The 24,285-nt window shown below is 41.8% G+C and overlaps 1 protein-coding gene across 12 annotated transcripts in view; it reads left to right on the top strand.

The window, feature by feature from the left end:
• The window catches only part of Kif16b (kinesin family member 16B), a 291,124-nt gene extending 268,861 nt beyond the window's left edge, over positions 1-22,263 (top strand). For 7 of the 12 annotated variants that reach the window (XM_087652214.1, XM_087652212.1, XM_087652210.1 and 4 more), the window contains one exon: positions 20,485-22,263. In XM_087652214.1, the coding sequence (XP_087508340.1) occupies positions 20,485-20,643 (159 nt within the window). In that variant the 3' untranslated portion in view covers positions 20,644-22,263. 12 annotated transcript variants of the gene reach the window in all.
• The last annotated feature ends 2,022 nt before the right edge of the window (positions 22,264-24,285 follow it).

Here is a 24,285-nt window from a genome sequence, read left to right as displayed (position 1 = left end):
AGTTTCTGAGGACAGTAATTAATTCATTTGCTGGACTAACCATTATGCCTCCATTGCCTGGCTCAGTATCTAGCCCTTTATATTCCTCAATAAATGTTTTTTGAATGGCAAGTTTAAAATCTATTTAAAATAGCAAATGGTGCAATTTTGTCCTGATATAGTTTCAGCCTGAGAGTACATACCCAAACTTCCATTTTGAATACACTTGATCTACCATATGATAGTATACCTTTGGGTAAGGCACTTAACTGCCCTCATCTTCACTACTATCAGTGCAAAGCATGAACTAAAAACAGCCACCTTTTATGGTTGTTGATGGATTAGTATGAGAGCAATGCATTAACATCACCCAATAGTGTAGTTCATAATATATTGGCAACTCATAGAGAATAGAGGTTAAGAATATACTTTAAGAGCTTATCATTCCTGCCTGTATTCTGCTGTGATACTGACTAAGTGATCTTAGACAAATTACTTAGCCTTTCTGTGAAGAATTTTAGAGCCATCCACTCAAGCATGGCCAGCCTGACAGGGTCCACACTTTTAAAGAAAACTGACTCTCCCTCCCCAAGATGCCATCAACTAGTCATAACTCCTCGGTTAGGATTGGGAGCTCATGAATCCATTTCCATACCATGCCAGATGCTGACCGTCCTGGTCCTGTGCTGGTGCTGGGTAGGCTGCCACTCTGCTGGGAGATTGTGAGTTCAGTAAAGTCATGTCCAGAAGATACTGTTTCTTGCTGATCCTCCCAGAGGTCAAAGATGACTGTTTTTAACTATATTGATATAGTACAGTTAACATATAGTGTACAGTTTAATTTTGAAATAAGCATCTAAAACTTTCTAAATGACGCAGTAAGACATAATTGGAAGGAAGCCTTGGAACTATGGTTTTTCACAGGTAATTTCAAATGTAGAAAAAAAATCTTAGATTTGACCAAAGATAGATAGATAGATAGATAGATAGATAGATAGATAGATAGATAGATAGATAGATAGATAGATAGATGGATGGACGGACGGACGGATAACCCTTTCTGTGGGCCTAAAACTACTAAAAATAGTCTATTGAAAAGATACATATTTGGAAGTCGTATGTTCATTATGTGGTTATGACCTTCCTTCCCTCATGTGATCATCCTGTGTTTATGGTTTTCCTCCTCCTCCTCCTCTGCCTTTCCTTTCACTCCATCTTTCTTGTTATTTTCCAATGCTGCCTTACTGAAAAGGCAGACGGGAGGAATAATGGATGAAATAGTGTCAAGCCTACAGATCGCTCATGCAAGTCAGTCATCAGATAAGCAAGCTATACTAGACATGTATGTAGCCCATCGCTAAAAGCCTGAGAATTGCACTTCATTAGGCTTGACTCCACATTATCCAGAAATTAAGATCACTATTCCACCTCTTTTATCATGCATTGTCTTTATTCACTCATTTTTCCTAATTTAAGTTTAATGTCAATGTTATTTCATGCCTTAAGAGTCTGGAACTTAAGAAGTGCACAGACAGTAGATCCTGTTTCCAAATGAAATACACAGAAGCCAACAGGAACTGCTCTGTGATCATGTGAAACCATATAGGGTGATCAAGGCCAGGTAGAGAGCACTACTGTAACTGGTCAAATGATTGGAAAGACTCTGTCCCCCTGTTTCTTTCATGGCTAATAAGACATGAAAACTACTGGGCAGTGGGCCTGCCATGTAGTGTGGTTGATATACCCTGAATCTTAGAGTTTCTATTATTGCTACAAAACACTATGACCAAAAAGGATGTTGGAGAGGAAAGGGTTTATTCAGTTTCTATTTCCAGATCATAGACCATCATAGGAGGAAGTCAGGATAGGAATTCAAACAGGGCTGGAACCTAGAGGCAGGAGCTGATACAAGAGCCCTTGGAGGGATGCTACTTACTGGCTTACTTCCCATGGCTTGCTCAGCCTGCTTTTACAGAGAATCCATGGCCATCAGCTCAGGATGGCACCACCCACCATGGGCTAGGCTCTCTCCCACTGATCACTAGCTGACAAAATGCCCTACAGCTGGATCATGGGGCATTTGCTCAACTGAGGCTTCTTTCTCTTTGATGATTGTGATTTGCATCACGTTGACAATGAAACCAGCCAGTACACACTGTGACACTCCATTGGAGAAAACTGATTTTCCCTTTGCCATTGGGTATCAGTTGCAGATAGTTTCCTAGTTAGAGATGGGATCCCGTCTGACTTGAACTTGTGTAGGTCATATGTGCTGCCACAATCTCTGTATGTTTGTTTATATCAATCCTGTTGTGTTTTGAAAATACTGTTTTCTTGGAGTCATCCTTCTCCTCTGGCTCTTAGAATCTTTCCCCTCCTTTTCTGCATGGGTGCCTGTGCTCTTACACCATTCTGATGAGGGCTTCGCTTAGGCTTGGTGTTTGAGCCACATTTACCCAAGTTCTTATCGTCTGAAATTGCAGTAGAACATAGCATTTTTATTACATTTGGGGTGTGTGTGTGTGTGTGTGTGTGTGTGTGTGTGTGTGTGTGTGTGTGTGTATGCACATGTGATGGCCAGAAGACAACTTTTGGGTACTAGCAATCAAACTCTGCTTGTCAGACTTGGTGCTGAACACCTATACCCACTGAGCCAGCCCACAGGCTGGTGGTTACAACTTAAATCTTCTACCGTGTTCGTTTGTCCTTTGAACATGAGTAAGCTTGATGTGATTCAGAAAGTCTGCATCACCGAGTCCTGTACTGCTCCAGCAAGGTGGCTCAGCTGGTAAAGCCACTAGATACAGAAGGAGAGAACTGCAAAGTTGCCCTTTCACATTATATTACACCATATACACACATGCGCCTGTAATCATACATGTACACTCACACACACACACACACACACACACACACACACACACACACACACCAACAGAACAAGTTTTTAAAAAATTAAGAAGGAAGTCTTATCCTTAAGACAACATGGTAGCACTAGAGAAGAACTGGCGAGTGAACTGCTGTCAGGACTGCAGGGGACTCTGCTCAGCAGTTTGCTTAGTCATTGCTTAGCATTCACCAAACCCACTTCAAGTCTCAGCTGTGTGGCTCTCACACCCTTAGGTCCCTATGTATCTTGTGCACATAGCTCCCTGGAAAAGTTCTGTCTGGCGATCAGCCTTGCTGTCTCCTGTTTTTTCTTGAGTAGTTTCCTGTACTCCATCTCTTTAATTTCTTGCTTCATTTTGATGAACCACACCCCAGTAGTTTCTTCAGAAAGGACATGCAAAAGATGAATTGCTAGCAACATGTCTGCACATGTGCTGAGACACTCTTTGGATTCAGAATGTTCTTTTGGAAATAGTTATTGCACACATTTCCAAAAGATGACTCCATCATTTTCCAACTTTGTTTCTGCTACTAACAAGTTCAGACCATTTGAGTCTTGATTTTTCTGTGTGGCATATTCCTGTCTCTTGGTCTAGAATAGCCTTGTAGGGCTCAATGTACTAATTGGTGAGGATTTTGCTTTGATCAGTAGCCCCACCCCAGGCCCATTCCACCAGACTCTGAACTCTGTCCATCTCTCTTGTTGCCTTCATTTCTGAGACTTTTTTTGCTGGTCCACCTGTTACAGCTGTCTCTGTGGATCTTTCCTGGAACATTCTGTGTTGTCAGTGCTGAACCTCCTCATCTAGTCTTCACTTCCCGATCCACTCTGTTTACCATCTCTGTCCTTATCAGTCTGACTCTGCTCATTATCTACTCACACCTACACCAAACTGGAATTTCTCAGTGGTTCTCAGCCTGTGAGTCTTGACCCCATTGGGGCTGTATATCACATTAGAGTTCATAACCATTACAAAGTTACAGTTATGAAGTAGCAACAAAAGCAGTTTTGTGGTTGGGGGTCACCACAGCATGAGGAACTGTATTAAAGAGCCACAGCATTAGGGGGTTGAGAAGCACTGCTGTAGATCTTTGCAGAAGCCATGCTGGTTATACTCTGCATTCATTTATCGTGTGGCATCATATGCCACTTGTTAGCGTGTATCTGCCAGCACGGTTATAAACCCCAAGGCCTAACTTCACGCCTCCTGAAATAGTTGGTCTTGTTTATTTCTACTGATGTCAGCACAGTTCCTCCTCATACATCTCCTTTGTTGTAACAGCTCAAAAGACACATTTGGGATTTTCATGCATTCCTATATTTTAAAAGCTGCAGCCTCTGTGCTGTCGCCATCAAGCCCTCTGCTTACTATTTATATCAACATTTGGGAGTCATCCTTCCTCTTTTATGGAATCCTGTCCAATTTGCATTAGGCTTTCTTGCAGATGCCACCATTCCCTTAACTCCATTTATTTAGATTTGTTTCCCAAATAAACAGTGCTGTCCTTTGAAAACGGGTGTCGCCCATGGCCTCTGCTGCTAAACCCCATCCTGCCCTTTGAAGCCTCTCCATGCTGCCTCTTTATTTTAGAATTCAGTGGCTCATCTCCCCTGACAATCCTTTCTAGCTCTATGTGTGTCACTTATGCTTCATAATGTTAATGAATGAGAGCATATGCCACAGCCTTTGAGATAATACTGAGGGAGAAACAAATGGCTAAAATCATTGGCTGTTCCAGTTCTATACAACTCTTTACCTTCTCTTGGTCTGTGTAAAGCTCCCATCCACTTTCAAATAGATTTACCTCTGTTCCCAGCAGTTCTCTGTAATGTGTTTATATTTGCATATATAATTTTAATTCTAGGTAACTGAAATTTTTTAAAAGAGATTTTACATAATCTCTTTTTAAAATTAAGATCGCCTGTTTCATATTATTTATAAAATTAAGAAACTGATGCTGGAATCAAGAATACACTTGCAAATTCATGTTGAACATGGTAGAAATTGAAAATATCCTCATTTTCTCTATGGGCTTTTTAGGCAGCTAAAAAGCAACCCCTGTGGACACCAGGGCTTGGGCTGCAGAACTCTGATTAACCACTGTGAGCAGGAAGATGACTGCTTCTTCTGGAACTATCTCCAGAATCTAGGTCTGTGCTTCTCTATATCTCTTCTCTTTCCTTACCCATTGATCATAGCACATGTCTTGGAGGTCCCCATACTGTATTTATGGGCAGCTTCTGAAAGAATCTGGACATTTCAAGGAACAGCTTAATACTGTACACTAACATCTCTTGCTTGAATGGAAGCTTCTTTGCTTAACCTTCAGTGTCTTTTGTGAACATACTATATGTGTATACTGTGTGTACAGACACACATATGGCAAATGTATTCATCTACAAATAACTATAGAAAATGACATTTTATCTGTATTTCCCTGTATAAAACACACACCTAATCCCATTCTTTTCAGTTAGAGCCAGTGTGTTTGAGGAATTTTGGTCTGATAATCTCTCTACCTTTGGCCCCTGACAGTTATGCCTCAATTCATTGTCCCCAGGGAAGAAGATCATTGGTGCAGATGATCCAAATCTCTGGTTAATCCTCTCTGCTGGGTGGGGTCATAGGCCTACCACTGAGGGCCAGGGTCCTTGCACCTGGAGTTTGACCATAGCTGCCCCCAGGGACAGAGGACCTGGAGAACACTGAAGTAAGAGCCAAGGCAGAAGGGTAATCTGTAAGGCAAATAGTCCCACAGAGATTGTTGGAAGCTCCTAATCCAGGGAACAAAACAAGGGGCAGCGGGTCGTCCCTCCCAGAGTCTGAGAAGCTTACCCTGAGTTCAGGAACGTGATGTTGAAATAGCCATAGACATGGAATTTTAGCCAAAGGGAGTCTATCATCCTCATAGAAACTATCGTGAGCTAATATCAGAGGGGAATGGCATGTTCTGTTCAGCCACAACAACAGCTGGAGGAGAGCACTCTTCGGTGATCTTATTCAGGGATGCTTCTATCCCAAATTCCACCACAAGGGTGCTTAGGGCTTCTACTAAATCATGTGCAATGGATTCCTAATCCTTTCATTGTTATTACCCAATTATTTGAATTTTTGCTTAAGTACATTGTAGGAAAGAAGTACCACACAGCAAGATATTCACTAAAAATTCCAGCAGTCAGTATAGTCATAGCCATTGTGTTGCAGATTGTCAAGAATCTCTGGGTTTCTATAGTGCTAGAAAGAGCCTAAGCTTCGAAACAAAAATAATAAAAATAATTGCCTTTCCCCCAAATGCATTTGTTAGAATGAATATCAGAATCTGAACTGTGACTGAAATAAGCTCTTACCTGGTATGCGTCGGTTTTCAGCTCATGTTTAATCATCATTCTCCATTTTTCAATGTTTCCTCTTTATGGCTTAAGTTTCAGTTTTTGAAATGAAGGTCTGCCAATGCCTGACAAGAGGCAGTGTGGGAAATACATCCCATGCATGCTGTCTGTCTCCTGCTTCTCTCTGCAAGAGAAAGTACTTATTTTTCCCCATCTTTTAAGCTCATGTCTTAAATATCTAAAAAGGGAGATTAGCATCTTTGTCTACTCACTCTCCGAAGTCAGTGTAGTAGAGACAATAACATTGATTCTTTAGTATGGAAATTCTGTGAACTGAATTCTACCCCATGCACTTTACAGACAGCAACTATAGAGTCTTTTCATACTAGGAAGGTATTATAATCAGATGAGGAAAATGGGGTGCATAGCAGTGAGGTACTTCACTCCAGTCCTACCCCAACCCCCAGTTCTTGAATGTTCCCCTGTTCCCATGTGGCGGTTGTAAAGGCCCGAGTGCCTGAGGACATGCCCACAGGACTGGAGGAGAGTCCATATATACCAGAGTGTGTCTCCAGGGCTCTATGCTTTCTCCCTGGGGCTGCAGAAGCTCTCTGGATGTATTTCTCCTAAGCCACTGGCCAAATCCTCACCTAGAGGCAATGGCAAAGACCTACAGTGGGTTCTGGGAGTCTCTTACAGAAGTTCCCTTCACAAACTCTGCTCCCCATGTTTTTTACCCTTTAGCCACCACATGAGGTAAAGAATGGAGCCATCAGAACTTAATGGCACATCCTATAAGGTGCCAAGCTTCCTTCTACAGTCTGGGAGTTGGGAGATAAGCAACCTCCGCTTCCTTTCCATGAGCAGAAAATACATGATGGTTTTGACTTGTGCTTCAAAAAAAACTCCATCAGTTGCTCCATCCAGGCAGGTCCTGACCTCCCTAATGTAGCTTGTCCATTTTGGAGGTTTCACCAAGACCTGCTCCTGTCAGGTGGAGTCATCATGATCACTGGAGCTGTTTATTACCCTGAGCAGGACTGTCAACCTGTAAAAACTCAATATCACATGGACTTTAAACACATATCCCTTATAAAATTTTTAAGGCTTGCTGGATTTTATTAGAATGTGTGAACCCGACTGAGTATATTAAATTTATGAATCCAATTGATGCAGTACCATAATAATTCAATACAATATGCTTATGTCATTAAACTCATAAAGCAGATTCTCTGAATAGCTGTAATGAATAGTTCTGATTCTGTAATCACAGACTAACATTTTCACCCTGATGAATTTTAACTGGGAGCTCTCAGACTTCTGTGTAACTTTAAGAAATAAATGCCATGTTTCAAGTGCTGACTACTTATTTCAAGTATTTACTTTAAAACCTAGGATAGTAAAGGCAAAAGAGAAGGACTTGCAAGGACCAAGTTACTCACTAGGCTGCTAAAAGGATTTGAATTTGTTGGTATGAAGTAGCATAAGACAGTAATTTATATCTAATCATAAATTATAGATTGAAACCAAAGAAACCATCAGTATACTTGATGAATTTCATTCATCTCCTCATTCCTTACCTTACTCCTAATCCCATGGGTTATTTAGAGCCTGGATGAATTTAGAGCGAGCCTGGGTGTTTTATCTGTCCTAGGACATGAAAGGTCTGGCCACTCATGCGTCGTGTTTGCATCCTGGCTTCTTAGGAACTGAGCTCAGACCAAGCCCCAGAATGTGTGAGCAGCTGCGTGCCCGCATTCCTTTCAGTGTATATACTAGTTCAAATTACAGGTTTTACCTAAATTCAAAGGGAGGGAAGAAGCTTCAAAAGCATGGCCTGTTGGGATCAATGCTATAGCAAACTATAAGATACTCCATTTCCCAGTCAACTTATTGTCTAGCTAATTTCACCTCTTCTTGAAATGTAGAAGCTTACAGTGAATAAAAATGGATATTAGTTCATACTTAAGGCTGTTTTTAAATGATTCTTATGATTTTGGATCCTGGGAAAATTCACTCTGACATTATCCTGCTAAGAGAGATGAATCAGAAAGATGCCTGGTACATGAAGATGTACAGGCTTACGCCCGGTCACTCTCAATGCAGTATCTGTCCTTGTTAAGGAATCAAAGGATCTGGCAAAGATTGCTCAGCTGTGATAATAGGGACACAAGAAAGGATTGGCTGAACCTTCCATAGAATCTTTTAGATCTGAATCCAGCAGAATCCAGTTTTGCTGAAAAGAGTATAAATTAGTGCAATGTCTATGAAAAATTTGACAATATTTAAAACACACATTCCTTTCTACTAAAAAAAGCCCACCTTTGGAATTTCCCCACACTTATCATGGCACCCACGCGCGCACGCACGCTCATGCACACACACACACACACACACACACACACACACACACACACACACACACACACGTCTGATTATTTATGACCCACAGTGTTATTTGTAATGCACATGAAGAATCATCCTCTTCAGGAAGTATTTTCTGTACTTGACACTGAGCATGTTCTATACCAGATACCAGATTGAGGGCTTTGAATAAAGTAGTAAACAGTTCTTCTTGTATGGTTTGTATTCATGCAGGACTGCAGCAGAAGACTGGGAACCTGCATGTCCATTAACATGCTCTAATAGCTCATACCAGAATGAGGACTCATTATGGGCTCTTTTAATAATCTGTTATATGAGCAAAATAAAGTGTTAAATAGCCTGTCTCTTATGTACTTGTTCAGTAAGTTGAAGTGGGGTAGTGATATTTTGGGTACTACAGAAAGATTTGAAGACAACAGAAGTGAGCTGAAAGGCCACTTAAATGAATTTTTAAAAATCTGAAATACTAAAATGTACTTGGTGCTCAGAACTCTTGCATTAGAAACATGGTACTTCAGACTCAGTGTGGAGCTGTACTCTGATAAAGTAGCCACCAGCCCCATGTAAGCATTTAATTTTAGATTAAAGCAAAGCCTGGTGTGGTAGTGTAGGCCTATGACCCAGCACTCAGGAGGTAAAAGAAGGAGGATCAGAGTTCAAGATCATCCTCATCCTAAAGTATCTACCGATTTTGAAGCCAGCCTGAGCTACACAGATCATGCCTCAAAATAAGCAACAAAAAAGGTTTAAAAACAGATACCTTAAAGCCCGTTTCTCATTTGTACTGGCCGCACTTTAAGTGCTCTGTAACCATGTAGGTACTGTGCTGGATGAAGCAGTCATCAATGGGGTTCTGGCCTTGCAAGTCAGTCCACACAGCAAGCCTATTGGTAGGCCTGTGGGAAGCCCTGGGCCTGGCTGAGGGTTTCCCTCCTATTCAGCATGTGTGAATGGGTTCTCAGTGTGAGCATGTTCTTTCCCAGATGGTATCTACTCTGCCCTGTGACCTCTCCCCTGCCCCGAGCTTTATATCCTGGGTTAAAACTCAGAGCAGAGATTGGCTGTCTTCTGGGCCTGTGCTAGCTAGAGTTCTGAGCAGGGGCTTCCTTCTTCAATGTCCTTTATAGAGGCTACCACCATAAGGTGTGGCCCAGACTTAAGGTGAGTCTTCTCAGTCCAAATGATTCAATCCAGAAAAAACCCTTACAACTGTACCCAGGTCTACTCAGATGTCTATTGCTCTAGAACAAGGATCAACAGAAAACAGTCAATGAAAACCCTGAAAAAGTCAGAAAAAACTGAAAAAGGTAGGTGGGATTTGGTTGATAGGTCAAAGTCCCCACAGCAGAAGAGGCATGATTCTGAGCACTGCAAGAGAAAGTGTCCATCGCTCCTACTCAGCATGTGGTACCAGGGTCTGGCATCATGCTACATGGAGAGCAGGTGTGTAGAAACTGCTAGATGCATACTTAAGTTACCTGGACCAAACTGTCCTGATTTCATCAGAGTGTGGAGGTCTTGTTTAGGTCAAGTTAGGAGGCAATCCAGCCTATTTAGTGATCCAGTGCAGCTAAGTTGTAAAATTTCTAAAATGCCAATGAGAAGTGGTCAGACTAAAAGTTGTGGGACTTTGAAACAGAGAAGGGTTGGGCAGGTGAATCTCATAGAACCTGCTGGATTGATTTATAGCAGAGTGAGAACCAGACCTTTCGCAGATCTGGAGATATCCCAGGGTGTCTCCATCTGGACCTGGCATGACTTCAGAGCTCATCAGCCAGTGACAAATTCTCTACGTTCCTCTGCCGGGTACATGGATCATGTGGGTCTCGTTAGATGGCTGCTTGTCTTGTGTTTCTATCTAATGACTTCTGGGGACGAAGAACGCCCTTGAACTCTGTCCCCGCCACATGTCACAGCAGAAAGGCAATAAAACCACATTTCTAAAGAACGTTCTATTTTAGTTTCAATGATTTCAGTAACTTTACATTAAATTACAGATTTATGTTAACATTTTATAAAAGGAGGAAAGTTCCACAACAATGAGATAGTTGAGAAAAATCATTAGAATGACACAGCTCAGTGATGTATTGCACATGAAATAAGGAACAGGCCACAGCTACGGTTGTCTTATTAAAACAGAAACTTCTTAATAGCATAGGATGGTCATGACTTCATCCTCTGCTAATTAAAATAGAGGGGAAGGAGCCAATAGATAAGAAGACTGATCCCTCCAAATACTGCTGATGGCTCTAATTATCCCCACCTGCACACACACACACACACACACACACACACACACACACACACACACACACACACACACTTTGATTAAAAGCCAAAAGGCATTCCAGGAGCCTACTTTAACATAGTATTGACAGTCCTGAAGAAAGGCCACATTTCATCTGAGGCTTCAGGGCATAGCCCTAGTGGCACCTAAGAGAACATCTGGTTTTCTCCCAGATGGGAAGAACCAGCCATTCTGTCCTACTCTGGATGTTGACCTTTGCTAAGTCAGTGTCTTCCTCTATAAACAAATGATGTCTTAGGTTCTATTGCTCATAAACCAGGAAATCCTTTTTACAGAACATTTGTTGACCTGACTCTAGGTTCTCCACATAGAGAGCTGCTACATGTGTGGCGGAACTTCCTCACTCACGCAGGTTGCTGAATTTAGATTTCGTTCCTCCTTTCCTTTTCCCAAACCTTCTTTTACTTCAAGATCCCAGAACTGAAAAAGGACAAACTCTAATATAAGACGTAACTGCACCAGGAAATGCCCTATTGGCCCCAGAAGGGTTTTTTTCAGGTGGGCAACTGAGGCCCTGAGCTACACCTGAAATGACCTTCAGATGTCATATACAGGTCTGGAGTCAGAGAGGAAGACCCAGCAGAGACTGCTGGACGACTAGACTTTACCCAGTTCTTCCAGTAGGTAAAGCCAGGAGTCAGTGGAAAGTGCGTATAGGTCAGCGCAGACCATGTCAGTATTCTGACCGTCATCAAGAAGGTCTATGTGTGTAGCTGCACATTATTAGAGACGTGGCTTTGAAGCCATGGTCAGTACACTGCATCCTGAGGAAAAATGAAAAGTTAAGAGGTAGCATCCTTGCTTACTGCACTGCATTGCTATAGAATGTGCCTTTCAAAACTATTAACTTAGCCAGCAGACCATTCCAGCCTATTTTTGTATAGACTAGTAGTGTTTAGTTATGTTTCAAAGTGGTATAGGCATCTTGAAGATAGATCTAGATGTAGATCAAGATTAGGGTAGTGCTCCTCCAGACTAATGCTTGGCTAGGGCTGTGCACTAGCTGCTTGGCCTGATCTGGACTCTTCTCAAAAGGCCTAGATCCATAGTCATCTTAGGAGGAAGTATCATGGGTGGATCAGACATGCCTTGATCAGAAAGACAGAAAACTATGAGGAGCTGAGTCACGATACTCCTGGGAAGTTTTTCCGGATTTCATGGCTATCTACTACCTGCCAGTGTCTTGGGGACTATTTATAGTAAACGTTATTATGAATCATAGCAGCTGACTATGGCCATTGTGGAAAAATAGACTTACTGATTCTCAGCCTTGGCAAGGGACAGGGACCAAAGGCTCCAATCCTCAGATTTCACTCACTCTTGAAAGCTCCCCATGACAGTAGTTTGCGATCTGGGGATGCCTTGCTAAATCCCTAAAGAAACTTTGGTTCCAGCACATTCCAAGTGCTGAGTCCAGCAGCTTTTTGACTGTGATGTGTTAATCCCAGAGTATTCATCGGAGAAATCCTCCAGCCTTTTTTCCTTAGTAAGCCAGGTGAGCTATCTCCAGAGAATGGGCATCTCTTCAGAGGGGAGATTTGAATACTCTCTAGGAAGGGAGGGAAAATGACCAGGGTCTTTGAAGTCACTGTGTCACCTCTGCAGTAAAACACAAGGACTAAAGAGTCCAGGGTGCAGCAGTCCCCACTGGAGCAACAGTAAGCCTAGAAAAGGCAGCTTAGGAGGCTCAACCAGCTGACATCCCACACCCTCTGTAGATGACTTCACTCTGTGAGGACAAGAAGGCTCAGCAGAGGGAGGGAGCTCTGTGCGTGGGCCTAGTAGACTGGAACGACCTCTCTGCAGAGCCCTGGTTTTGAGTCTTAACTGTCCAGCTTAAGTGTGCAGGGGCCTCTACAGTGTTCTGAGGGCCTCCCAGATCTGTTCTTCACTGATAATGTAGACACCTGACCCTGTCTCATTAAGTTATATAGGAATTTAATAAGAAACACCTTTTAAATTGTCACAATTGCTTAGCACTTTGTAAGCCTTTGACAAATAGAGCTTGACAGGAAAGGTTTTTTTTTGTTTTTTTGTTTTTGTTTTTGTTTTGTTTTTGTTGTTGTTGTTGTTGTTGGAGAGCAGGGTCGGCTTGAAAAGAAGGCATTCAGAAACCTCATTGCTTCCTGTCTGTGACAGTCATACATATACCACTGTCTTCTGTCATCTGCCCTCTTTAAAGGCTCACAGTCCAAACCAGGCATAGTGATATGTGCTTTTATTACCAGCATATAAAGACTGAGGCAGGAGAATTGTTATGAGTTTAAGACTGAATTTGAAGCTAACCTGGGTTACATTGCAAGACCCTGACTTATTGAATTAAAAATAAATAATAGCTCTGAAATTATATAAATTACACACACACACACACACACACAGAGAGAGAGAGAGAGAGAGAGAGAGAGAGAGAGAGAGAGAGAAGCCATGAATTTGAGAAAAAGCAAAGTGAGAGGTTCATGAGAAAGGTTGGCAGAACGAAACGGAAGGGGGAAATTATATAAACACATTTTAGATTTATAAATAAATAAATAAATAAATAAATAAATAAATAAATAAATAATAAAAAACAAAAACTCACAGTTCCTTATAAGATATAACGTCCATTTGTCTGCTGGCCTTTCTTAAACCACATGGCAGTTATACTTCTCTGAATCAGACACACACAGTTTGTCTCTCCTAGTACCCGGCACCATCTTGCTGTCTCCGAATTGCCAAACAGTAAACTATACTAGAAACCTCTGAACCTCTGAAGAAAGTCACTTTATAATATCAAAGCACTATGTGTCAGTGCTGAAATACTCCTTGAAGATTAGCCATCTAAATTTGATTTTCTGAAAGCATTGATAAGAACATATTTATGCCTTTAGTATTGTTTCAAGTGGCTACAATACATAGTACAGATAAATATGTCTGATATATTTGTTATTGTTCTTAAATCCCTTCAGCCAATGTGTAAGCAGGTAAATCATGGATATCTGTCCTCTGTGTTGTCATGCTTCCTTCCTCCACTCTGCCTTTTTTTACACACACCCCCCTTCACACTGGCCCTTCTTACCCTGTCTCTCCAGACATGCCCCAGCTCCTTCCCTCCCTCCCCCCATCCCATTATGGTCACTCACACAGCCCTCAGCTGCTCCGGCATCCCTTCTTGTTGACTACATTGCATTCTTGTTTCTTCTCGTCTCCATGGCGGTTATAAGGTTGCACACCCCACACGTGCTGTTGCTGTTCTAGGCACCACTGAGCTAGGACATACAGCAGGCCACTAATGTGACACCACTCCAGGCAGAAGTTGCCAGTTCTTTATGGATCCTAACAGGCCACAAAGATTTAAATATCCCCACTTTTGTTTTATTTTACAGACGGTACAGCGGTTAGATATTGGATTCTGCAGATCCTTTTTCTGCTTTACACTTCTGCCTGTGATAAGTCACTTTAATTTCTAATGTCCTTCAATGCTTTCAATTCTCTTGTTATAGAATATGCCACCCTGGGAATGCAGCCTGGTTCCTGCCCTCGTTTCTCACATGCCAAGGAATGCTAGGCTGTTTGTGGGGCTACAGACAAGGGATACCTTCTGTAGACAGAAGGGCTTTTTCTTCTCCCTTCAGCTGAAGATGTGGTAGAAAACATTTTGAGCCCAAGTAACAAAAATCATTAATATAAGTATGTGTTAAGTACTGTGTATATAGCCATAATTATATAATCTATAAAGGATACATGAAAGTGGATTTCATTATTGAAGCAGAACTCAGAAAGACCAAAAAGTTACCATTGTCAGTTCCTCCTGTGGTCACCCATAAAATACAACAGTGAAGGGTCCTGAGCACCTTAGCTATATACTCAGTGCAGATGCACCTCACACACATTAAACAGTGGAACTCCAACAGAGGGTGCATTAAACAGTGAGAATCAGACACAGAATGTGTGAAGTCTAAAACAGACCACACGAATTCTGAACTGGTAGAAATCCAGAGAGTGAATTGTTACCCTCGGGAAGAGGATTGCAGATGGTAGGAGGGACGCAAGGAGGGTTGGCTGGATGGAAACTGCTACGTTATTTATAACCAGGTACTGATCACATAGCTATGTTCACTTGGGGGAAATACATTAGGTTATATACTTATGTGCAGTTCTCCAGGCATATATTATAACTTGAATTTAACTCACGTAAAAACAATTGTCAATGTTATATCTCAGCACTTTTCTGAAACATAGACATTGTACCATGGTTAATTGGGGACTGCTGAGAAGAATGAAAACACATGGCCTTGAGAAACTCTGGAACATTCCAGTCTACTTCTAGCTCCACACATAGCCCTTAGTTTTGCCCTTCACTAGAATTTGGTCATCCTATTTCAAGCCTAATCAGTAAAGGTCACACTTTGCTGTATTGCCCTAGGAGCACCTGGTGGTCACTACAAAGAACACTTCCTAGCCACATGCTGTCTCTTTCACCACAGTAGCTGTCTGGGTAAAAGAAGCCTGCTGCCCCTTACTCCTGTTCTACAAGGATCTATTTTGCAAGGAGAAAGCTCTACAGTGTGAAGAGGTGGTCAGCTTAGACCTTTCTGTCTGGAGTTTGCATGAAGCCATGATATTGAGTTTGAGGGAAAAATTATTACCTTCAGCAGATTTGTTGTTCTCCTGTAATGTCCATGCTGTGAGGGGAAGGTATCCCCAGTACATCTCTTTTTCTTGTATTTATCTTTTTAACTTTGTTTCTCATTGTACATAATGTTATACTTTATTGGCCCTTTCAAAGAACCCTATTTTGTGAACTAATTATGACAAATGTTGATACATCTGTTCTTGGATTTCAGTTGCCTTGTAGTCTGTCAGAGTTCATCTGGAAGGCAAGCTTGATGCTAACAGTCTGCTGTTGATGTGGTCTACAGAGCATCTGAAGAGGAAGCTACTCAGGTGCTACTGAGCTGATGTCTCTTCTCAGAAGCCCCCTTCTGTCCCTGCAGGAAACGATAGAAGTCAGGCACAGTTCAGTGCACAACGGGGCAAGCCCCTCATCTTTCCCATTCAAAGTAATTTCCCTGTTTCCCTTCTAGCTTTTTATTAGCACATATTAATTATACATGATAATGGGTTTCTTTGTGATCACACATATCCCCAATAATCCTCTTATTTCCCTTCATTCCATCTGATTCCTTTCTTCTTCCCATCTGCTCTCCCTTTTACATCTATCATCATCTACTTATCTATCCTCTATCCATCCACCTACCTACCGACCTACCTACCTATCTACCTGTGGACCAATTAGTTTAACTGGGATTCCTTACAGGAATGTGGTTGAGAGATTATTTACCAGGGTATGGATAGCTTACCAGTGTCACTGTATGAAATGTCTCCAGCAACTATCTGTAACTCCTCAGGAAAGGGTGAGGTCTCATGAGGTTCTCTACATTCCATGACGGAATGTGTCTCGGCCCGGTCTTATTGGAGGTCTTATGTGAGGAATCGCAGCTGCCGAGAGTCTGAGTGTCCAACCATGTCATGCTCAGAGGACAGAGTTCTATATACTCTACTCCTTATCCAGCTCTTATATCCTTAATGTTGCTAAACACACAAAGTGCTCTTCTATGGTTTCTGCTTCAGCTCCTGCTTAAGTTTCTGCCCTAACTTCCTTCAATGATGTGACATGGAACTGTAAGCTAAATAAACCCTCTTTCGTCTAAGATGCTTGTGGTCTTAGTGTTCATCACAGCAGCACAAGCCAAACTCCAACACTGGCCTGAGCTGAGCTGCACTGATCTGTGGGCACAAACATAAATATGTAGAAGGCAATTTCATAGACAAATCATGTCCATTTACCAAAACAACCAAAGCAGTTTCTCGAATAGGGTCTACTTCCTCCCCAGCCATGGCTATTGGTTAGGTTTACAATACCAGACACCAATTTCCTCCCATAGAGCTGGCCTAAAATCACGAAGGTGTCCCCCTCCCCCAACACTCATGGCACTATTGCAACCTTTGGAACATCCTGTCTGGCCAGTCAGTAGTATACTGGCTGCATTGGGTCCACAGCTGAGTATCATTGTTGATGACTTTTCTTCCAGAGCATCCTCAATAGCACCCCCTAGCACTAGGAGAGCTAGCAGCAGGGAAGCAACTTCCAGCTTCTTGATTTCTTTGTGTTCTACAGCCTAACCTGTGATGTTTCCAGCAATGAAGTCATATTGTGCACTTCTGGTGGGCAACCTAGAGCAATGGCAGTAACCTGTCTTGTTTGAGGGCCTCCTGCATACCCTTGACCAGCACCTTGATAGGAGATGTGCCATCAGATGCTGGGACTCTCATTTAATAAACTTATGGCACTGGTAAATAACTTTATCTACCAATTCAGGATATCTCTGCTTGCCACTTTCGGCACTTTGGGCCAAATTATATTATGTAATTTTTAGTATGTTTCCATTACCCTCTCTTTTATCACTCCCTCACATGATCCCCTCTGCCCCTTACACAACAGTATTACTACTTACAAGTCTCTCATACATACATATGATTTAATATACTATATAAAACCTCAGAACCAGGAATGAGGGAAAACACACACTTACCTTTTTCTGCTTGACGTTTTTAGCTTAACGTGATTACCTCCGCTTGCATAATGTTCCCACAGATTTCACTTCAGTCTTCTTTACAACTAAAAGAGCATTCAGCTGTGTGTATTCTTCATTTTCTGTATCTGTCCCTCTGTTGTGGGACACAGAGCTTGGTTCAGTAATTTAGTTCATTGGTGCTGTTTTAAACATTGGTGCACAAATGTGGTGCACAAATGTCTTATATGTGTAGACTTCGCATCCTATAGGTAAATACCGAAAGGTGAAATGGCTGGGTCACATAGTTCTACTGTTAGTTTAGAAATCTTCTGATGTCCATGGTAGCTGATTAGGTACATTGCCAACAGCAGCAAGCATATCAGGGTTCCCTTCAGCCCACATCTATGCCAGCGTTTAATACTTGTTTTCTTAAGGGCAAAGATGGAATCTCGGTTTAGTTTTGATTCCAGTTTCTCTGACAGTTAGAAAGTTGAGCGCCTTTTTGGTATTAATTGACTGTTGATATTCCTGTTGATAATTGAATGTTATTTCATTAGCCAATCTATTGATTGAGTCGATTTTGTTTTGTTTTCTTACCTGAATTCATCTTAGGTTTTAGATATTAAATGTCAGATGTATAACTTCCTAAGACTTTTTCCCATTCTTTAGGCTGCCTTTTCATTCAACTGTTCGCACTGCTGTACAAAAACATTTTACTCTTATGGGGTCTCCCTATTGGCCAACTGTTGCCTTTACACAACTGGATTGAGCAACTGGATTCTTCTAGAGAAAAACCCTGCCTGTGCCTGTACCTTGAAGTGTTTTTCCCTACATTTTTCTTTAAGAATGTTAGAGTTTCAGGTCTTAAAATAATATATTTGATCCACTTGGAGTTGATAAGAATATCAATTTGCTGGATAAACTGGAGGTACTGGTGTCAAAGAATAAGATACAGGGATTGAATTTCATTTTTGTACATGTGGTTTCTCAGCGTTCACAAGATAGTTTGTAAAAGAAGCTATCATTGCTCCATTGTAAATTCATGTCATTTTTGTCAAAAAGAAAAGGAAGGAAGGAAGGAAGGGAGGGAGGAAGGAAGGAAGGAAGGAAGGAAGGAAGGAAGGAAGGAAGGAAAAAGAAAAAGAAAACAGAGCTAGGGAAGTGACTCAGTGGATAAAGCACTCTATATATGTTCAAGTGATGAGAACCCACTTGAAGCCAGATGTACCACCACACGGCTGTAGCCTTGTCAGCCCAAGTGTTGTCGAAGACACCAGTACCTCCAGTTTATCCAGAAAATTGATATTCTCGGTCTCTTCAATTAGGAAAATCGAAGTCATTTCCTTTTGACTTCTGATGTGACTTTTTTTGGTTCTTCTCACTTGTTTTAAACAGTGTCTTGCCTTCACCTAACTTTGGATTTAAAATCCTTTTGGGGAACGGGGGTGGGGCTCTCCTGAGTTAGGAATACAGAGCTAGGAAACCACATTTTAGTGAAAACTTGTTATTGAGTCTTTGTGCTTGATGACCAGCCTCTTGTCAGCTGACCCCCCCGCCACACACACACACACACACACACACACACACACACACACACACACACACACACACACAGCAGTTTCCTCAGTGTGTGTTCCAAGGAGAAAGTATTAGTCCAGGGAGAGTGTGAAGACCAAGCCAAATCAGGTGACTCCAGAAACTTCTGTGGTGCTGCATGTGCTTGTTGTCTTGGGTTGATGGCAGTGTCACATGTGTAACTGGTCAAATACTGTATTTAGAACATGTATAGTTTAAGGTCTGAGAGTGTACTTCAGTGTGAGAGTGACAGCATTTACAGGGCTGGAAGGTTTACCCTGGGCATGTGGAAAACAATAGAAAAGGAGTGTGCTGTTTACCTCTGCCTATTCAGCTTTCCTTCTCTAAAGGGTATAAAGTCAGAGGTTAATAGAAATGCTATCTGAAGGTGGCCTTAGCCCTTGCCATTAATCTTAAGCAAAGCTAACAAACTTCTTGGCCTAATTGGCTTTTTCAAAGGACAACCAAGGATCATCTAGCACGAACTCTACAGGGGCTGAATAACTCATGATCCGAGGGGACTAGAGCTTGCCTGCCTTCCACAACTTTACCATTTCTCGACTCACACAGGATATTTACAGGGCTCCACACATGACCTGATGGCCTGAGAAGCTGCATCCCCTCGGTGGGAGCCACTGCTCTAGGACTAGGCTTCTGTTTCTGTATGTGATAGTCAGGAATAATAATGCTTAATTCCTGGATTTGTGCCAGGATTCTGTATATTTTTAAATGAATGGAGACAGTTCATGTGCTGTTGTCAACAAGACTTGTCTGACTGAAATGCAGAGCTATTCTTATATATCCTCTTCTTCCCTAATACATGCTTCAGGCACCAATGTCTGAGTTCACTTGTTGCAGGCATCCTTCTCTTGGTACCATAAAAAGGAAGTGATGAGCACCTGCCATGGAGGAGAGAAAAATAAAAAGCCCAGTCAGAGCAGTTGACCGTTCACCTTAGGAAGAATACTTCTGTTGTTGATGATGATTATAGAAGCTTTAAATGTTCTGTAAATATTAGTGCTTGGAGCTGATCCTCTTTTATACATAGGATTCAAAGAAGATACAAATGCTAACATTGCTCAAATGGTTACACCCCCCAAAGTGTGAAACTTGAGAGGACAATGACATTTTATGTAGGGTAAAGTTTCCATAGGGAAAATGCTCTGTGTTAGCACCTCTGGTATTCCTCACGGCACTGTCTACAGATGGACATCAGGTGACATTTCTGTGGATTGGAGATCTGAGCCAAAGAAATTTCTACTGTGTTCCTGGATGTCACAGCCCTGTTTACTCTGCACAGGCTGACAGTGTCCAGGGTAGTCAAGGACCTCTGGAGCATTCTGTCCTTGGTGTTGTTTATGAAATAAGTGTTTATGCAGGTCAGTGGTACACTGGACAGTTTCTCTCCCCTCCTTGACTATAGCACTGTCTTGACCATATTCTTCATTCTTCTCTCTTCTCAGAAATACCTCAGGGAGTTTTTCAGTGTGATGCTCCAGTCCGAAACATCTCCCCTTCACATCAACAAAGTGGGGCTGACCCTGTCTAAGCACACCATTTGTGAATTCTCACCATTCTTCAAGAAAGGAGTCTTTGACTACAGCAGCCATGGGACAGGGTAGAACTGTGGTGACCAAGGAACCACCAACACAGTGCCTTCTCATCAAATTCTCTCTGATGCAGAGTGGACTCCTGCACCAGGATCCCAGCCTGCCTCCTCCTGTTGTGGCAACATGCAGCAGCCAGCCCAGACCACCTCACACACCATATCTAGTGCCTGAGTTTGGGAGTGGGATGCTTGCCTGCCAAGGGCAACCCTGATTGACAGTTGTTACTGTACCTCTGCACTTGAATGTGGCCTTTCCCATAGTACTTTCTTCTCATTGTGCAGCGAGTCAGTCCCCCATGGCAGGATGGATATGTGGCTTGCTTATCTGGGGGCTCCTAGAGCCAAGCCAACTTGGGACTTGTGGGTGGCTTACCAGACCACCCGTTGAGTGACTTTCATCTGGTTTCCTTTTTCACCAAAATACGCTTGATTTTTATACCCCTTCCATGTGGCTGGATAGATTTCAAAGATGTTTTAAGTTATGTCATATTGTTTTGTTCATTTGGATTTGGATTTAATAATATCTAAATACTGACGTTTACATAGAAGGTCCTGTTCAGGAAAAAGGATCTGTAGGCCAATCATGAGAAGAGTCTTCCATGCCTGACAAATTGGATGTAGGCAACATTACTTAAAACTTGCAGAAACCCCTACAAGTAAGACATTGTTTAACCTTCAACAGTTGAGGGCATTTTCCCCGACCTCAATGGCTGTTGTTCATGTTTTAGCTTTTTCTGCATAAAACAAATGCAAAGCCGGATGCAATCTTTTAAATATCCTCTTGTTCATGTTTTAGTACAGAATCTTCAGGATCATTAACTAAAAAGAGAGAGAGAATTTTCAGTAGTTTATTAACAATCCCTCAATTACTCAGGACATATGTAGCATTTCACATGTATACAGTGAAACTGCTCCCTTCATCAAAAGAAAATTGTGAGTAGGAAAAATATGTGGTATATATTGAAATGTACATAATTCTACATATAGATTTATATGTATACACTCCTGTATGATAGTATATCAGGCTATATGATCATTCACACCAAATTTATTAAAGGTGTTTGCTTTTTGAACTGTTAAATTGAGCTGCTATCAATATTAAATGAAGTCATGTGCTCTACCCTGTAGCTCAGCTTAAGTTTATAATATGATCATTCCTACTGGTCTGTTTAACAATTGATCTGGTGTGCTTAGAAAGATGCATATTGTATAATTTAGCATTTATGTTGCAGAAAATGCAGCTATGACTGAAGTCACAAATGAATGGATAACAAAACATACTTGCATTCAGAACACGCCGGCACAGCAGATCTCTCCAACCTCACAAGAATGTTGGAAGATGCAGCTATCCCTGTAAGGAGGGGACTAATATTCCATTAATTAAATATCATAGCTTAGATGAAAAAATAAAATGGACTCTTTATTTAATTGCTGCAGAAGGATGTGCTTCTCTCTCCAGTCTTGATTACAGGCCTAGGTTTCATAGCAATTGCTATCAAGAATTTAAAACTAAAGATTAAAGGATAAAAACTGGGAGATGATAAATTAACCACGGGTCATTTATTTAAAAGAAGTCGAAGTGCTGAAAACTATCCCTCATTTGCTTGAGTAAATTTTTTTTCAACTAACCAGATAATCTGTGTCTCACCTTCTGGGACCTATATTAAAGGGTAGGCTCTTGACGAGCATTTTGTTAAAATTACACATGCTATTTGGCAAGAGTAAAGAGTGTATTTGTGAAGAGCAGTCATAGAGGATCTTCTTATCAAATGCATGATAGCGCTCAGAGCCCTAGTACTGACTAGCTCTGTCTAAAGCCACCAAGTCATGGAGAAGTCACTCCATCTACCCAGACCTTGGCCCCATCTGAAAACAAAGCTATTCTCTGAGATTCTGGCTTCCACTTAGACCTTGTGTGTGAGTGTACGACCTGAATGTTTCCCATCTGACAGAGGCTACTGAATATGAATAAACCGGGAGGGGCAGTTGGAAAGCAAGTGAAGAATCCATCTACAAGAGTTCCTCTTGGAATACCAGTAAGAGAGATAATAGGTCTGAGCTGACAAAATGGAAGCCTCGACAGTTTGAAGTAAGAGAATGTAATTAACAGGTATATATGCATCATTGTGCTTTCAGGCATCCAGGACACCAAGTGGTCAGTCACAATTCAGACTGACAGATCATTCTCTTACACTTTGTTGTCACTTGGACAAATCTGGGCAACTTCTTTTTTAAAGTAGGTGGCACACATTCCTAGATATTGTTTACAAAATAAACAGTCCTCATCTTGTTTAAAATCATGGATTGTAACTTTCAGTCTGGCTCCCACACAGACTTTGCTATCTCAATGGGGATCAAATTCTAACTTAGGGAGGTGATGAGCAGAATCTGAGTCATGCTGACTCACCAGTGACTGATAGCCTACAAGAGTCTCTGGTCATGATGTAGAGATGCTTGAACAGGATTCCTGGATCTGAGGTCATTTTAGATCTAAATATTTGTGTAGAAATTTAACATTTTTATGTAAATAAGAGCTAGTTGTGTCCACCTGACTTCTGATCAGCCCACACAGGCTCGTTCATGATCTGAGCAGAGGTTAGCACATGGATGAACCCATAGGATATCTACTACTCCAAGGAGCTGCTTTGAAGCTGCAGCCCCCAACCTCAGATCAGGGCATGTTAGTTGCTCTTCTGGGTTTAACATGTGGAAAGTCAATATGAGGTTTGCATTGTGTGAGCATGGTATGCCAGTAACAGACAGACTTATGTCCTCCTATAATGTCAGAATTTATTGACTAACAGTAACTTCACAAGGCTAGTAGTTTCAAAGACAGCAATTTGTCATATAATCCTGCCTGCCCGTGGTTCCCTGGCTTGAGACAAATACAGGTTCTTTTATTTCTATCTTAATTACTAATGTTAACTCCTAAGCTCACAGTAAATGTATCCAGACGTCTTTGTGCATGTATATGGCTTACAGAATGAATTCAAGTTAAAGGAACTGTAGCAGAGTTCAAGAGGCTTCAGAAGCTGGCTGAGTCTGTATTGATAAAGAACTAGACCAGTACCCTGAGGAAGCTGCTGCTTCAGTTAGAGTTTGGGAATGAGTCTGCAGATTTCAGCCTTAACACTGAAGGCCAGACTAGGTCTGCAGCCAGGAATGGGTCAGAAGCAGGTCTAGGTGAAGAACTGAGGAATGGGCAGGTTGTCAAATGGGCCACATCAACAGCAGGAAACAAAGCTCCAAGAATGTGTGGGGAAGCCCTCTGCTCATCAGTCTTTGGGGTATACACCAAGTATCGTCATACCACGACAATATTAGCTGTCCATCATTTTATGGGGGTCACCATTTTTTGTGTGCCTAATAAGCTGCTGAACCTGGTTTCTGTCATCCACCCATGTGGCCCTGCAGTCTCCGTTATCCCAATAAACTAAGAGGGCAGTTACTTCTCTACTTCCATTCATCAGTTGAATGGGTGTTACCTAATGAATGATGCAGTTGCTGGGTCTACCCAGGGCTTGCTGCTGTCCTTCTTCCTCAAAATGAAGTCTCCTCACACTCAAAGTAATCCCAGTACTCAGGAGGTGAGGCAAGTGGATTTCTATGAATACAAAGCCATTTTTCTACTTAGCAAGTTTCAAGCCAGCCAGGT

Source organism: Rattus norvegicus, chromosome 3, assembly GCF_021556685.1.
Source record: "Rattus norvegicus strain SHRSP/BbbUtx chromosome 3, alternate assembly SHRSP_T2T, whole genome shotgun sequence".
NCBI classification, from domain to species: Eukaryota; Metazoa; Chordata; class Mammalia; order Rodentia; family Muridae; genus Rattus; species Rattus norvegicus.
The sequence above is the reverse complement of the archived record's forward strand: the minus strand, read 5'-3'. Positions and strand labels throughout refer to the sequence as shown.